This window comes from Micropterus dolomieu, linkage group LG19, assembly GCF_021292245.1.
Source record: "Micropterus dolomieu isolate WLL.071019.BEF.003 ecotype Adirondacks linkage group LG19, ASM2129224v1, whole genome shotgun sequence".
NCBI classification, from domain to species: Eukaryota; Metazoa; Chordata; class Actinopteri; order Centrarchiformes; family Centrarchidae; genus Micropterus; species Micropterus dolomieu.
Window position 1 is genome coordinate 19,069,557 of NC_060168.1, and position 17,484 is coordinate 19,087,040.

A 17,484-nucleotide genomic window follows, 5' to 3' on the forward strand; every position below is an offset into this window, starting at 1 on the left:
ACACACACCTATACTTATCCTCATGTGTATTTGTTTGTTTCCTGCTCTATAAGGCCGTACCCTATCTCGGCAAAGTGCAGAGTCAGTGTCCTGGAATAACAGGCCATGAGCAGGACAGGACAAAGCGGGACAGGATAGGCCAGGGTGGGCCAGTGTGGAACTTAAACTTTGCTGACTCTGGTTTTACTAACTAATGGCTTACAGGCAGCACAAACACACAGAGGTCTTCTGACTGCAGTGGCATTTAACTAGAAAGGAACAAAAGCTAAACAATGTGCATGTTTTTGTGGAGGTGGAAGAGAAGTACTTATGTGGGTTACTTTTATGGAAACATGTATGATACAGACTTTCGTACAAATCAGTACACATGCAAAGGAATGAAATCTGAAACCAGGCTGGTACAAAACAAAAAAGATGGAAAAATTGGCAAGGTATCCTTTTGGGTTTACCAAATCCAAGAGCCAACTGTAGGTGCATGGGTCTCATGACTGATTTCTGTTTACTCTCTTCATAAATAACTGATTATACTGATGGTAAGTCCTATCTGAGGATGGTAGTTAAAGGCTAATCTGCATGGTGAATTACTATGGTTAAAAACCTAAACAGTGGAACTGCCAACACACTGACCAAAGCCCTGTGTACTCCTCTGACGCAGTATCTTCTCCTCCACCTTTAAATCAGTCATTACTGATCTTTGATACCGCCTACCTGCTTTTATGAGTAAAAACCCATTCAAACAACCAACAGTTGAATCCAAAATACTTTTAGCCTCCTGAGAGGAAAGTGGAAAACTGGCACAGTGTGAGCCAAAAACAGCCCAGTTCCAAATGTTCATCTGGATCTGGTTCCTTACAGAAGTTTGTGGGCCTGCTCTAGGCTACATGTTATCACATCTGATTGATTATATATTAGCCCTACATATACACAGAGAGGTTTAGAGAGGTAATGCACCTTCTATTGCCATATACACACATATTCTGCTACGTATGATCATGTGAGCTTTCCCTAAGCCAAGGCATGACTCCTCAAGCATGAATATGCCTCTGAGACAAAGATGCAGACCGAATTCAAAGAGACACACAAGTCCCATAATATCACAGGATTGTGTCCAACAGTTTGACAAATGATGCTACAATGGACAATAGCCTTTGTTTATACACAATCTTATCTGGTTTCCACTCAAGTCTGTAATAAACTCCAGCGGGGTGAATAGTGGCCTGTGAAGTCCCAACACCCCATGCACTTTTAAAAAGAGTTATCTGAACTGCATGGCTTCACTTTCTGAGTTTGACTGATGCAGTTTGCCAGAAGCTTGCGCTCATGCAAGATAACACAAACACTGACGCCACATAATTGAAGGAAAGGATCTCAGTGGACAATGGGAAATACTGGGGAAGTGTCACCTTGAGTGTTTGTACTAAACCAGCATGCGGCTACACAACCCACTTGATAATCTGAAGCTAATAACAGATTAAGATCACGACAGTCATTTGTATTTGCCCGTCCGTCTGGTTGGATTTTCCTGTGCAGGGTGACATCACACTGGCTTACTGGGTAGAGAGGGTATACGCATGTCCTCTATAAAGCCAGCTGGTTGATACCAGCAACATTCGGATGTTAGTCATCTGATGTCATCACAAATCCTCACACAATAGATTGCATTAAGGTGTTTTAGCTTTCCGCAAGCAGCATCACACTGGCTGTGACTCATAGCACCCTGCTTGTGCTGTCTCACCTTGCACTCTGACTTTAAGAAACGCTGGCAGTCTTTCAGCAGTCCTTCTTTGCTCTCTCCTTGTTTAAAAGCACACCACCGGTCAGGATTTCTCTCTATACCATTTGTTTAACTTCCTCTTTTGCTTTTATTTTGCTGCTGCTTTAGACAGGTGTTTGCCCACCTGAGCAATCAGAGTCATTTGAGTTTTTTTTTTTTTTGGCCATGAGAAAGTTTTTTGACATCTGGCTGAAGCGTCACTCTGATTGATTCATTAAACTTTGGGAATTGATCTGGAAGTTTCCTCAGACTGACTAGATTATTAGTCATGTGGATCAGACTCCAATGAGCTGACTGTACTGACACCCTAAGTATAACCTTAGTGAAACATCTGCTGACTCAGCGTTACAATACTACAAGGAAGACAGTCACACCAAAACCTTTAACCCTATGTGATAAGATTCATTCAGCCTTGATGAAGTAACACATATATGAAGTAACATATATATGGGGTGGGGGGACAAAACTTATGGCAATGACATTCAAGGATAAGACAAGGTCAGCTTGTTGCCTAAAGGCATCACAAGCAAGTATTTCTATGCTCAAGGGGCCCACGCTGTGAGGTTGGGACAAAACGATCTGTCTCCAGTGACTCTGCCAGGTGCTTTTAGGAAGGAGAGCCTGAAGAGTGGCAAGGGCTAATGTAAACTGTCAGTAAAGGGCTTCCTTGTCAGGTGGTATAAGGTGATGGAAAGCACCTTCCTGTTCTCTGCTTTGCCATACACAGGGTGGTTCTTTCACCAAGCTATTGACACTAAACACCCGCATTCTCTGGGGATGATGACAGAGAGAAAACTCTCACGCACACTTGGCCCTGAGACTGCTGGGAACATTGTGCAAGAGCACATTACTGTGATTTTACCTCGAGAAAAAGTGTGCTACATGTAAGAACCTGTAGGGAGGGCATTTAAATCACGGGTAGTGCGGTGTTATGACAGGTTTTTAACACACAGCTGTATTAACTCTTGACGTTTCAAGACCAGCATGGCATTGGCGCGACATATATTCATTTCATTCGCGCCTTAATACATAACTGTGGGTCTCTTGTGGCCCTAATCCTAGTGTATTACATTTTTCACATTGTTCTGTGTAAGCTCTTTAATGGGGTCTGGGCACTCGGCACTGGGTTTACCTGTTAAGGAACGCGTTGCCAAAGGCGTTGAGTTTGCGGAAGGGCTTCTTGGGGTCGACAACCAGAGCATTACCCGGTATCACCCCCTCCTGTTCACCGTGCATCACCGCGATGAAAGAGTCCGTGGTCGGCTCGGGGCCAATCCGCATACCGGGGAAGTCCTGCTCCATGAGGTGCCGGATGAAGGTGGTTTTTCCGGTAGAGTACTGACCCACCAGGAGGACCATGGGCTTGTTGTCGAAGTCGGCATCTTCGAGAGCAGGAGAGTGGAAGTCGTGGAATCGATACGTGTCCTCCAGCGGGAACAGTTTGGTCCTGTAAAGCCGTCGCAGCCCCTCCGACACGTTCTGAAACAGCTCAGGATCCTTCTTCAAGTTTTTTCTGAACATGGTTACTGTTTTTTGGCCTTGGTTGACACAACTGTGTCAGTCTACCCTTGAATAAGTATCTGGTTTAGTGGTGTGGATCTCTCACACCGTCAAGAGAGTAGCTGCCTGCTGGAGTGAAGCAACGGCTGGGCGAGGTTTTGGAAGTTTTTGTCCCCACCCTCCTCTTCGCTAGCTAGTCACACACTACGACTCACTCATTTAGGGACGACTCTCTCTTTATCTGACGTTAGCTAACGTAAAATAGCCAACTACACTCCACTATAAATACTTAGGTTAGCTCTAGGTAGCTATATATAGTGTACTGCTACACAAATGTGACCGTACAACCGTTACACCTCATCTAAACGGTTAGCTAACTCACTTAGCAACACGCTGTCAGTTAGTGAACCCCACCAAAGAAGGCTGGCACACAGATACCGGAAACATAACCTTTTTTCACAATAAAAGCCTCAACAATGACAGCCAGTGTAGTCTCCAATATAGTTTATATTCGTGTATGTTTATGCTCCCCAACTTTAAATTCCACAATTGATCAGAATTGTCTTTATTTGCACAATCCTTCACGTTAAAATAGTCACAATGTTTCATTCATTTTCAGCGTTGTTTGTATTTTACTGTGTATTTTTCACCATTTTCAGTTTGGGAGTTTCTGTTTTGAGCCTCAGAAAAGTTTATATTCTGACACCGAATAGCTCTATTGTTTCGTGGGTTTCAACAGAATAACACACATGACCTTTTATTATAGTAAGATAAAAATACATATATCCATTTTTTGTCTTAACATAAACATCCTCTCACAAATATTCTATTCTGTACCTGTCTTTTATGGTGCCATTATGTCAGTATGACATCGTTATATATTTCATTTGTTTCTGATATACTATGTCTTGACCTATAGCCTATGGACATTTATTGACAGCATTCATGCACTAATGCTAGTGAAACTTCCAGTAATGTTTTAAGATATTATGTCACTTTCACATACATATGTGGTTTTGGGTTTAATTTCAAATTGCTATATATAGTTGAACACAGATATGGTCACAAAGAGACCTACATTCATTTTCAGTTTTGTTTTCACTTTGCAGGAAAAAGTGTTCCTTCTATTCATGGTGTATGTATTTTTGATTTTGATTTTGATTTCAGACAGCTACTTTATATGGATTGCACACACATAAAGCACTCTCTCTCTCTCTCTCTCTCTCTCACACTCTCTCACACACACACACACACACACACACACACACACACACACACACACAATAATGATAATGATAAGGTGAGGTGTTTGTGTTTTCTCTGTACAAACAGCACAATAAAGAAACAGAAAGACAGGTATACAGGATTTAAGGGGTCAATAAAATTTTATTGAAAAGAGCAACCTGCACAGAAATAAGCATAAAAATGGCACAGAATGGAAAAACAACAAATATAATAGACGTTAATGTACACAACCCATTAACTTTTGGAAGTCACATGTGTGAACTGTAAGCTACAGAGAGTCCCAGCAGTTTTCCGATGACAAGAGGTGTCCCTCCACAGATAACAGCAGCTCCACTGGAAGCCAGAGTTTTTCCATATGGAGATGCTGTTACAGCTGGTGAGACCCACAGAAACAGTACAGCTAACGGCGCATGCAGATCATGAGAACATGGTGGTGGTCCTATTCATTTCACCACAATATTGGTTGTATAGTTTTCTGCTGACTTCTACTATTCAATGAGACAAATTGCTGGAGGTTACTTTAATTGTTTAGAAATATAGCCTATATTAAGTGAGCAAAAACTGTTTTTTTCCCAGATGTGATTATACTAATTTAACAATTTAAAATGCACATTAAACACGCTCCTCTGGCCTTTGACATGTGTGTTGTATGGATTGTGAATTGTTCAAGTCCCCAGCTGAGGCTACAACCAGATGATTGTTACAATACCCTTAAACTGTCGGATTGCATCAGGGGTTCAAAGATAAGAATTTCATATTGCAACATATTTGAGATACATGACACCATGTGAAGAATCACACATATGAAGTAATGCTGCCCTCTTTTGGTTGGGCTTAACTCACAATAAGAAACAAAATCCTTTTACTGCATACTTTGTTATCTGGGCCCTTGTGTGATAAAACCACCCACACCTAATAAAAATATCCTCCACCATAGCCTTATGTCTCCTGATCTTGGTTTTTACTGTTTCTGAGAAACATGCGACCCTTATGACACCAATAAAATCATTCATTCACTCAATCAAAGTGTGCTAGGAGTCAGGAGAGAGTGCCGTCCCAGTGAATGAATTTTAGCCTTTAGTCCAATTGTAACATTTTTTATCTTTTATGTATAGGCATTGATATGGGTTTGAACACAAGTTGTAAACACGAGTGTGCATTTTTTCCTTGTGTGCATCTCCTCTACTTAGTTCCCCACAATCTCTCTTAACTTATCCCAAATGAGCTTTGACCCTTAACGCTCTCCTTCCATAAAAAAAAAACAGGGCTGTAAAGCAATTTAAGGGTAGCCTAAATAGACCTTCACCCCTATTATCTCCTTCAACTTTGCAGACTCAGCTTTTTACTGGACAAATCCACTATGAAAGTGTTATCAGAGAATCTGTGAATCTCAGCACTCAAATGTGAATAAATGATGAAAGCACATTAATTTCAAGTCTTGCCAGAGAATCTGATCTGGTCAATGCTTTGACAGAAAATCAAGTTTGAGAAGAAGTACCATATTTTTATCATGCAGGCTTGACTCAATACTACTGGACATCTTCACTCTCACCCTGTTGACAAGAGTTAGGGTAACTTCAGAGTCAAAATCTACAGATTATATTTCAGTCAGTCTTAAGATTCCCCCTGAAAACAGTTGGTTGAGACAGATATAAGAGGTACAAGGATTTTAATTCTGTCTGTGCTAATAATCATTGCATGGTAATGCATGGTAAACACAATCAATTTAACTTAATTTACAGAATGAACCAATGATTTCATCAGGAGCTTTTTACCATTTTTTGAATATCTATGTCTTTGCAGCCATTTGGTTTACTTCACATGAGGTTGCAAATTTGCCCATAGGATGATCAGTTATTGACTTTTCACTGATCAGAGAACATGAATGCACTTCCAGTGACTAGTTGATTGTATGATGAAATATAAAAGCTTCTTTGATAGCTAATTTTTAGTTCATTAGCCACATTAAAATGTAGTATATAAAGGGTTCATACTCACCAAGTAAAAACGGCAAATGAGGCTCAATTCAGTCATTCATTCAAAAATGGAGAACAGAAATAACCACATGAAAGTGCGAGGAAAAGCAAGCCAAACAAATAAATGGTAAGCACGAGAGAAAAACAGCTAGTGGGTGAGCTTTTAAAAGAGGAGGGAAGTCAGTGAAGTGAGCAGGCTGAGACAGAAGTCTGTGAGTAATGGTGGACTCGTGGATGAGGGCTGCTTAAGACTGCGTGGGGGAGAGAATAAAATTAATCATTACACTTACTGTAAATATGTAACAGACCCAACCTGCTCATAAAAGTCAGCAAATTGCATTGTGTTTAAACACCCACAGACACATGAGGATGGCATCCAATCATGCAAGATGAAGAGCAGCCAATGAGAGACACCATCCATCAGAGCTCGAAGCACTTCAAACATCCTCCTCATACTTTCATTCAGTGTGTCATATCTTCCTCCTGCTACTGTCACATTTTCCAAAATTAGATAAAGACATACTTCTTACCAAATGAAAGAATGAAGTCTTGGGCAGAAGTTTTGTATTCATTATATATTCATATCTTATCTCATTACGGAGCTGTAGACTGTTGAATAGAGAGTGTGCACTTGTGACAATTTGCCCCATCGGCAGGTAAATTGTCACACTACATAGGGTAAGTTGTCACACTGGATTATCAAACAGTTAGAACACTTAATTGTGAATACTGATTTCAATTTCAAATTGTAACCAGAACTAAAAGTAAAATCAATCAACAATCAAGCCTAGAGAATTTGGAAAATAAATAATTTAATTCAAAACAAAAATGTTGGCAGAGCACACATTAAGTGGGACAACCTCTTTGAACTTTAAAATCAAACGTTCTCTGGAGTGCAAATAGATCTATGGTAATTCAATGTAATGCTGCAGATAACTTGCTTAAATGTATAACTTCTTAACTAAACAGATGTGGTGTTTAAACACACTAATGCAACAATGTACATTTTTGTACGACGTACATATGCATCTGACTAATCAGACATGTGTTTAGAGTCACAGATTTGGCACACATAAATTGCCTGGCCTGAGGTGCAAGCATCGCAGGCCCATTTTTTGCACTTCACACACTTAAATCAAGTCTTCTTTCGAATACTGCATGAAAATGGCTCCACATAGATGAGGCCAAAAGAGATGTCAGCAGTTTATGTCAGAATCCTTAGGTGTACTTCTGATTGATTTGTTCTTCAACTTCACCTGCCTGACTGCCTTTAACATTATGTCAGGTGGTGTACTGCCATTCTCTGTCTTCTGTTGATAATTTTCTTCCTTCCCTCAAAAACACATTCCTCTTTGCAATTACAAGCTTATTTCTCTATAACCCTTGTTGCCTAACTAAATTAAATGGATCATGTAGTGTGTGTGTTTGTATCTACTAACATACTACATGCCTACGGTATAAGACCGTATATACTCTGTCATGAATTCAGTCTTGTCCAGGCATATGGCTGCTGCAGTAAACTACAGAGTAAAATATTCTATCTACAGTATCATTTAATACTAGTGTCAGAGGTAATTACACAATTTCACATAGTTTTTTGAGCATGGTCCATGTATTATTTGTACTGGGGCAAGTAATCACATGTGACAACTTGCCCCAAACTGACATGTGTGCTAATGTTGGCTAAATCTCAAGGTCAGCTTAACATAGCACTTCAGCTGAAGTATCAAAAGACACATTATTGTCTCCTCTACTTTGTGCAAAGTTATCATTTTGAACATTCATACCTAATAAGGTTGGAATACATAAAATGTAAAGTGCAAATGTTTTACTTTTGAAGCAAAAAATTATAAAATTAAATAAAATCAGAATAGAGGGACCTTGACCACATGTGAACAGGAAGTTGTACATAGAAAAAGAAGTCACACAAAATGGCTATTTGATTTTTTACATAGAGCCTCTAGTGTTGGAGTTATGAGCAGTGTGACAACTTACACACGCTCTCCCTTACTCAGTTTACTTACACTGCTGAATAAAATCATTCTTAATATTTGTACTCCATTTCAGCAGAGTTACAGGTGCAAGAACAAGTGAGTTTCCACGAAAAATACCTGAATATTGTCAAGTTCCATTAGATAGGATTTGGTGGGTGTCAGACAGTTGCCTACATACATTATAGACTGCAGTCAGAGTTTGTAGAGTTTTAGGATGTTAGTAATATGAGACTAATTCACATCAGAGATGAACCTATGAAAGCTTGTATTTAAAGTAGGTGGAAGTTGGAAGTATTTAGATTTAAAGGTGAAGGTGATGACACAAGAACAGAGGGGTCTGTAGTTGTTTGTTGAATAAATTAAATATCTGAAATTCTTCCTGCAACACTATGGATGACAGTTTTCGTTAAACCTCAAAGAAAAGAGATTCTAAAATAGCACTGAAGAGCACGGGGAAAAAATCGCTATTCTCATCCTGCTCTGTTTGACCTATGTAGGTTCCCGTTCTGTTGAAGCGGTGTTGACTGACGTGTGAGTAGCTAACTAACGTTGTCTCCATTAGTATATTATCTGATATTAACTCTGTGATAAATAAAATAACATGTCTTTGTGCCTTTACATATAACATACAAACAGCCATTAATAGCTAAAGCGACGGAGAGCTTATGAGAGACCCGGGTCGTTTTTAATCTTGTTAGCCAGTGAGGCTACCCAGCTAGTTTGGAAGCTAATTTGAACGTTAGCCACATTAATGCTAATTTTGGCACTCAGCATAACCAGCACAACGAGACGTGTGATATAACTTACAGCTACAACTAGCGAGCAGGGGTACACAAGTATTGTGTCAGGCTGCCAGGGAAGGAAAATGTAATGTTTGTTCACGTAGTATTATGTTCTGACTTGAATTGTTTTTGTAGCTCATTGACACAGAACTGAGCAAAATAATGTATTGTCTTTAGATAGTAATTTAAGTTTGCTAGGAGCGTGTTGGGTCCATTACCTTCTGTTAACAGCAGTGTAACATGATGTAAAAAGTCGATGAATCGCGTGTTAATGTACTGGAATGCATCTGTTTCAGGTGAAAATGGCAGAGCTAACAACACTAGAGAGCCTGCTGGAGATGGGCTTTGAAAGAAACAGAGCGTGAGTGAAACCAAAACTGGATCCTGATAAAAAAGAAAAATGAAGTTCCTAGATTTGAGACTGCTTTCACGGCTTTCAAAAACTGTTTTACATTATAGTGAGCCTGTGCGTCTCTTATCTCATGTTTTCAGGGAGAAGGCCGTGGCCAACACAGGGAACCAGGGCATAGAACAAGCCATGGACTGGTGAGCCTGAAACACACACAGACACGAACATACTAGTGTTGAACTGCCTGGGTGGACATCTGTCATCATTGAACGTCACTGCTACAGTCAAGCTTGCCCCACTCTGTGGTACTGATTGCCCCAGCATATTCTGGATTCTGTTAACCAACAGGAGCACTTATCTTTCCTGTGCGATGCGCTTTCCTCAGGTTAATGGAACATGAGAATGACCCAGATATTGATGAGCCTTACGTGCCGCCTGTGGGGAACGTCCTGGGAGGAGAAGCAGACAGCCAGCCTACCGCAGAACAACCAACACTAGCAGACACCGCTGAAGGTCAGGGCGTCTTGTGCTTTTTGGGGGCTGGAAAGGCTCTGTCTCGCAATATAATGATGTATACCATGAGACAGTATAAATCTATCTGTCTTTAAATATTCTGACAAAACGTTTATACCATTGTAGCTCTCCCTTTGCTATCTGAGCATATTAGGACATTGTGGGGCAATATTGTTTTCAGTATGATTTTGGCATGACATTTTTTTATTTTTTCAGGTATTTAATTCACATGCCTCTGGGAGCGATACATCTATAAACAGTTTCTTAATGTGTGTGTGTGTGTGTGTATATATATATATATTCATTCTGATGTACAGTTTTTGGAAAAAAAAAAAATATATATGAAATTGTATATTACGTTTTTATATATATAAAAACATAATATACAATTTCATGTAATGTGACAAAAGTATTTTATCCATACGGCCCACTCTTATAGTCACTTGTTCAATAGCATGCATTTTCCATCTATAAATTAAGAGGCAATTGTTGTTCATTTACACTGATTATATCGGTTGGTTAGTTTCTGTCTTTTTTTCCTCTGTGTATTGTTTTTTTCTCCAGTTTTTGCTTTCTCTTCTCATTGTCATTAGCTCCACCAAGGAGGTTCAAGTGGTCGGTTCATTTTGTTTGTTTCCCTGTTAGTGTTTGTGCTGGAGGTTTTCTGTGTCCATACTGAGCATTTAAGGTTTGTGGTGTTAGGTGTGTAGGTTAGGCAAGCCTGTTATGTCAGCATGCAACTTTAATTATTGGTTGGCTTTTTTTTATTTTTCTTTCAATACCACACAGTGCGTGCATATCTGTTTATCTCTTTCTTTCACTTTCTCATGTGCGTTTGTTTTGGCTTCAGGGACAGCGGGTGGAGACAGCAGCAGTGCAAAGAGGCCAATGACAGAGGAGGAGAGACTTGAGCAAGTTAGAAGGTCAGAGTGCACACCTTATAGACACCATCCCTCCAGTACTGTATGTGCAACACACAGCTTCTTCTCCTTACATAACAAGGTTACTGTACTACACTTGGATATAGCTGAAAATATCTGTGACCATTAGTTTGGTGTTTGTAGCCAAACGTAATGTGGAAATCGTCCTGTTAGAGAGACTGACCTCTTCAATGTGTAAGCAAGGCAAAAATGTGTTTGCCGTCTGTTTTTCAGGCTAGAGGAGCTGATGCGGGTGAAGCAGGCGGAGAGAAGAGAGCGAGAGCGGGAAGAAGAGTTGGAGCGGGAGAAGCAGCGGAGGAGACAGGGCCAAGAGCTGCAGCAGATTCGCCAAAAGTTACAGGACGATGACATGAAAAAACTTGCGGAGCAGCGCAGGAGAGAGAAGATGGAGGACAAACTGGCGAGGTACAGTATTCATTATAACACATTTATTCAGATAGTGATGTTTAAGAATTTGCCCTGGGACTTACAGTAATTATCATTTTTGACCAGGGAAAAATGATGTACCTAAACATCCAGAGACATTGTCCACTATTTTTCTTTTCCTAAAAACATTTACTTCCCTCTGAAATGTATTCCAAGGAGGCTGAAGGTAGAACTTTTACACAAGATACACATTACAAGCCTGATAATCAGACTGAAATGCAATTGTAACTCTACTTCATTATTCTTTATGAATCAGGGTAGCAGATGATGGTATAAAATGCTAATTAATGATAAATCATTGTGTTGCTTTATTCCTGTCAGGCAAAGGGTTAAAGATAAGATAGCACGAGACAGGGAGGAGAGAGCACAAAAGGTAACACAATCACTGGTACAGTTACTTGTCCTATTAAAGTTTCCTTTTTATCCTGTTCCCTTCATCTTTCTTTTTATTACCACTTCTGCTGGAACTAACAACAACTTACATGATTGTTTTTTTCATTTTACCTGATCTAGTTTGGAGGCGGTGGGCCGCCAAGCACGGCCGCATCGTCCCAACCTGCCCAGCCCAGCCCCTCGTCACCCACCAGCCACGGCCCTCCACCCACTAAGAAGGAGTATGATGAGTCCAGGATACAGGTACAGCTTCAGTTACACTCATACATCCACACACTGAAGCACAGAGCACTCATTGCAGATTAATGTTTAGCATCCTTTGTTGTCTGTCACAAACTTGTGTATCAAAATAGCACAGTAAATAGACCTAAAAGATATTCAAGACCCATCTCTAGTTTAGATGTATTTTCAATATGAGACATTAAGTTCAACTGTATCCATTATTTATATTTTATAAAATATGCAGTTTTGGCATGAAATGATCAAATGTAAAGATGGCCAAAAACCCCTCTCTCCTTCATCCTTTCCCTCCTCCATCGCACCTCCCCCCACGTGCTATTTCCTTGCTCTTCCACTTCTTTGCTGTAAAAGGTACGTCTGCTGGACGGCTCGACCATCACGGCAGTCTTCAAGGCTCAGGAGCCGCTGGCGGCAGTGCGTGTCTACGTGCAGATGAACAGCAACACACCTGAGGGTCAGGAAGTCGCGCTGCTGTCGCCCTACCCACGTCATGAATACACAGAACTGGACATGGAGAAGCCCCTCAAAGAACTAGGTGAGCAATGGGCTGGAAACTACGCTTGATTATAGATCACATTACTGTATTATACATACTTTAACTTATTCTCAGTGTATTTGTTTTACCTTCTGTATGGACCGAAAACTGATCATTCAGCAGCTGTATCTGGCTTTTTTCATGACTTTCAACTTTTTTTCTTTTTAGGTTTGGTGCCTTCAGCTGTGCTGGTTGTTACCAAAAAGTGAGATCAAGATTGGATCTGCTCTGTGAGCCTACCTCACCACTTCCACTGGATCAACACGAGACCTGAATGATCCGAGAAGAGCCCCCACCTTTTTAGTATCACTCAATAAGCCAGCTAACTTAACTAAAGCAGAGAGATGCAGTTTGAGACTGTCTTCACATTGTGTATAGCTACTTTTAGGTTTTGGAGATGTGAAAATGAAAAAAACAAACAGTATGGTTAACTCACTGAATGAGATGCCTTATTTCATCCTGGCCTTGATTGATTACATTTGATATAGTTTGGTTTGTGTGCAGTGAGATGGATATTGACTTTTACTTATTCAAGAACAAATTGAAGATAGCTGGCTTCTGATGGGATACTGCTTCATGGTCTTTAGAACACAATTATAAAAAACGAAAGAAAACAATTCTTCCATTTTAACGTGATCCTTGCAAAGTACCACACAAGACCTACTCAATTGGTTCTGAAAGGGCCTTTCATTTAATCCGCACGATCTTCCTGATTTTGTGACATTCTACTTTGCTAGTTTTTTTTATAAGTTAAAATATATTGACTGTTATGTTTGCATAATCACCAAGAATCTACTTAAAATAAAGCTGACTCATATGTAAAAATGAGTTTTTTTTTTTCTTGCCATGAAAACACCAAAACCAACAATAAACTGATTCTGTTAATGTAGCTAAAGCCTGATATGTTGTGTGCCATAGACCACCGTTGTTGCCCAAAATATCACAACTACAACAACGCTGTTTTAGGAAATTATGTAGCTTATTATATATTTGTGACCCATTTTTACAGGTTTGTCTTCAGTAGGAACAAAATGAGCTTGGGGTTACGGAAATGCTGCGTTCCAGACAACTCGGAAGTTATCGATCTCAAAATAGAAAAAGTACTATGAACCCCGCTTGTGAATTCTGAGAAAAAAATATCTACCCTCACTTCACGAGTAGCAGCTGAATGACGTCAACCAACAATGGCAGCTCCCATGGAAGCACACCTAAATGGTAAACTATAAACTAAAAGGCAACAAAGTACATTTGCTTGTATTTTATTAAAATAGAACATCCTATCATGTATTGTAAAATCTTTTCTGCATGTAAACTGATGTACAAATATGTTGCCAATGTTATAACCTTGGTAACCTACACCATAATAAACTTAATTCTCATCATAATGGAAAGTTATGTGACACGGTTAGTTTCAGGCATTTTATTGAACCGTGTAAAAGTGGAATTGGCCAAAGACTATCAAGCATCTACAGTACACCTGTTCAGGACTGCCCACTGGATTTTTTTAAAAAGTAGTAAACTGCAACGCCAGGACACGCTCAGGGGACATTTTGACACGTCACATTAGGAAAAGCACAGGTGTAAATAATGAAATGGCTGCTTCAGTTTCACAATCCTGGAATTATCCATGCTGGCTTACTGTCACACTCCCATCACTTACTGGGACAACTGAAGAGAAGAGAGCCGTCGTTAATGTTAGGAAGACTTGAGCTCTTCCTGCTACGACATGTCAAAATGTCTGCTGTGAGAAAGGCCTGACCAGGGCCCAAAACACTTGTGTATAATTGGACTGTTGCCAATGAGCGTTTAAGACGAAAATGTGAGCACTTGCCCAATTATGTGAGTTTAATGGACTTTTATTCCCAGGTGGTAGCACCCTAAAGGACTTCCAAGTTTTAATATGAAAGGGAACAAGTAGAGCCGGGTTCTTAATTTGATATTCAAGATGACTGCAGCCTCTGAAAGCTGCTGGCTATGCGACTCTCGCACTAACACTAGCTGATCCTGTGTCAATGAGATTCTCTTAAAATTCCTTCTAATGTGAGACTAGAGGCAATGCAGTGATGAACAGAAAACGCTGCTGCAGATATGAGCAGGACAGAGGCCAAGAGTTTTATAATTAATGAGTGTGACAGTTGATTATTTCTCCCCTCATTATGGAAGGAAGAGCAAAAGACACACAACACAAAACGGCTCTGTTGTGACACACTATAAAACACCTTTATATACATTAGAAAAAACAACAAATAGCCTACTCTGGAATGGTACAAAATGTCTGCTGTAAAGTTGGATAGACTGGATGACTTTAAAACTGGAGCAAAGGGGTTGGCTTGCAAACAAATATAAAAATATTTCTGATTAAAATGGAGAGACACTGATGTACTGGGCTTCACCGATTCCTTTCATCATCTTTCCACCTGTCCCTCAGAACCAACACTGAAATGACAGGACATGTTGAAAAGAGCTCAACTGCAGTCCCTTATTAAAACAAATCCAGGACAGCGAAGAAACGCAGAGCGAGGACGGAGAGGAAGTGATGCTGGGATATTATTTCAGCAGGTGGACCAGCAGGACTGGGTATTACAGTTTGCTGGTCAGCTGAGAGGCTACCCAGGGTCAAACAGCTTCCTGTGGCCTTTTTGGTGTCACAGTCACTGCTGCCCTCTCTAGCTGGGAGGGTAGTAGCCCTGGTTGTAGTTCCAGGTGTTCTGGTAGCCATAGCTGCCGTACTGTGGTTGCTGGAAAAGAATCACAACAAACAGGTAATAATTTTGCTTTGTTTTGTAATTTTATACTTTACCATAGTACACCCTACCTTTACTATAGCATCAGTTTACTTTACATTAAACAATTTTATTACGTATTTGGACCTCAATAAAACCCACTATGCAAAGGTAATTTAACTGCCTTTAAATCATTAGAGCCATATTGGTTCATATATGGATTTCCAAAATTTTTCATCTAAAACAATCATCTTCTATTAAAAAACATTTGCTGTAAGTGTTTAAATCTCAAATCCTACCTGGTACCAGCTTCCGTAACCCCCGTAGCCAGCCTGTGCGCTCATGTCGGCGCCCATTACGGGAGGAGGGGGTGTGGTGATGGGGACATGCGGCATGGTAGGTGGGACTTGTGCAGACACAGCAACAGCAGATCCGTCGTCACTTTTGCTCAGCGTCTCTGAGTCATCGTCCCTTAAAAAAAAAAAAAAAATTATATATATTTATATTTCAGTGCAGATTTTATTTACACAGCATAAAAAAATAAAAAAACATCAATGCAGATTTCAAGGGTTTTTTTGTCTTAAAATGATTATCTCGGTTAGGGGACATAAACCATTGTCACTAAGGCAGATGGCACTAGTATCAATGAGATGATGTTGATGTTGTTGTTGACGGATGTCAAAAATAAACTTATTTTACACTGCTGGCAGATTTAATTGAATGAAGAAAAAAAGTGATTCTAAGATTTAATAATAGACAAAAAGTCTGTTAAGATTGAGATTTTTCATTCCTCTCATTATAATAGAAGCGAGCATGATGTTCCCAGGCTACAAAGCTAACGTGTACATACATTAAACACATGAATGAGTTATTGGATGTATGTTGCTATCATTACAATTACAGATGTGTTAATTGATTATTTTGTGACAACAAGGGGATCAAACAAAATACTACTTGTGACACCATAGCAACCATAAGCTATTTTATGTTATGAAAAATAAATGTTCCTTCTGAACTTGATCAATTTAACTTTGAGTTGGTTGCTTCTTCCCCTCTCACCTGTTCTCTGCTCCTCTCTTTGTTCCACCCAGCTCCTTCAGCAGTTTCTGGTGCTCTTCATAGACAGACAGCACGCTGCAGAGGACAGACAGGTCAGGTAAGACAATGACCAACAGTAAGATGATTATGTTTAGGTACCATCAGGGTTTACGTAACCAATTGGATTTTAAATATTTATAATAAGACTTCTGTTGAACTCTGACCTCTGGATAGAGTTGCTGTAGTCCTCGGCAAACTGCAGGCCTCTCTGTGAGAAGAGGATCTTGGTGTGCGGGTCGAGGGGGGCTGCCAGGGCTCGTGTCACGCACTCCTGCACCGCCTCTGCTGAGGTGTCCCCCGACACCTCCAGCTCCAACAGGTTCATGTGCAGTTTATCATTATCCTGAGGGAGGACACATGGAGAGACGGAGGCAAGTAAAAGTAGAGTTACAACATGCCTTATGTACAGGTGCTGGTCATATAATTAGAATATCATCAAAAAGTTGATTTCTTTCAGTAATTCCATTCAAAAAGTGAAACTTGGATATTATATTCATTCATTACACAGACTGATATATTTCAAATGTTTATTTCATTTAATTGTGATGATTAAAACTGACAACTAATACTAACTAAGACCAATACAAAAAAAGGATTTTTAGAAATGTTGGCCAACTGAAAAGTATGAACATGAAAAGTATGAGCATGTACAGCACTCAATACTTAGTTGGGGCTCCTTTTGCCTGAATTACTGCAGCAATGTGGCGTGGCATGGAGTCGATCAGTCTGTGGCACTGCTCAGGTGTTATGAGAGCCTAGGTTGCTCTGATAGTGGCCTTCAGCTCTTCTGCATTGTTGGGTCTGGCGTATCGCATCTTCCTCTTCACAATACCCCATAGATTTTCTATAGTGTTATGGTCAGGTGAGTTTGCTGGCCAATTAAGAACAGGGATACCTTGGTCCTTAAACCAGGTACTGGTAGCTTTGGCACTGTGTGCAGGTGCCAAGTCCTGTTGGAAAATGAAATCTGGATCTCCATAAAGTTGGTCAGCAGC

At 40.1% G+C, this 17,484-nt stretch overlaps 3 protein-coding genes across 4 annotated transcripts in view; 1 reads left to right on the forward strand and 2 right to left on the reverse strand.

Moving 5' to 3' along the window:
- The window catches only part of ehd1a (EH-domain containing 1a), a 17,911-nt gene extending 14,219 nt beyond the window's left edge, over nt 1–3,692 (reverse strand). Inside the window, exon 1 of the mRNA XM_046030707.1 lies at nt 2,907–3,692. Within this exon, the coding sequence (XP_045886663.1) occupies nt 2,907–3,295 (389 nt within the window). The 5' untranslated portion in view covers nt 3,296–3,692. The remainder of the gene's footprint in view (nt 1–2,906) is intronic.
- A 5,258-nt stretch (nt 3,693–8,950) lies between these two features.
- On the forward strand, nt 8,951–13,493 carry ubxn1 (UBX domain protein 1). 2 transcript variants are annotated; one of them, XM_046029731.1, is made up of 10 exons: nt 8,951–9,020; nt 9,568–9,632; nt 9,764–9,817; nt 10,006–10,133; nt 10,984–11,056; nt 11,288–11,479; nt 11,822–11,873; nt 12,014–12,136; nt 12,485–12,668; nt 12,837–13,493. In XM_046029731.1, exons 2-10 carry the CDS (start codon nt 9,574–9,576, stop codon nt 12,875–12,877), a joined length of 906 nt encoding a protein of 301 aa, XP_045885687.1. In that variant the 5' UTR covers nt 8,951–9,020; nt 9,568–9,573; the 3' UTR covers nt 12,878–13,493. The 2 variants fall into 2 exon arrangements, with proteins under 2 accessions (XP_045885687.1, XP_045885688.1); XM_046029732.1 differs by lacking the exon at nt 8,951–9,020 and adding an exon at nt 9,139–9,356.
- Nucleotides 13,494–14,073: 580 nt separating this feature from the next.
- The window catches only part of si:ch211-114c17.1 (pre-mRNA-processing factor 39), a 10,363-nt gene continuing 6,952 nt past the window's right edge, over nt 14,074–17,484 (reverse strand). Inside the window, exons 12-15 of the mRNA XM_046029730.1 lie at nt 16,654–16,832; nt 16,451–16,525; nt 15,691–15,862; nt 14,074–15,406 (exon numbers count right to left, since the gene is read on the reverse strand). Of these exons, the coding sequence (XP_045885686.1) occupies nt 15,335–15,406; nt 15,691–15,862; nt 16,451–16,525; nt 16,654–16,832 (498 nt within the window). The 3' untranslated portion in view covers nt 14,074–15,334. The remainder of the gene's footprint in view (nt 15,407–15,690; nt 15,863–16,450; nt 16,526–16,653; nt 16,833–17,484) is intronic.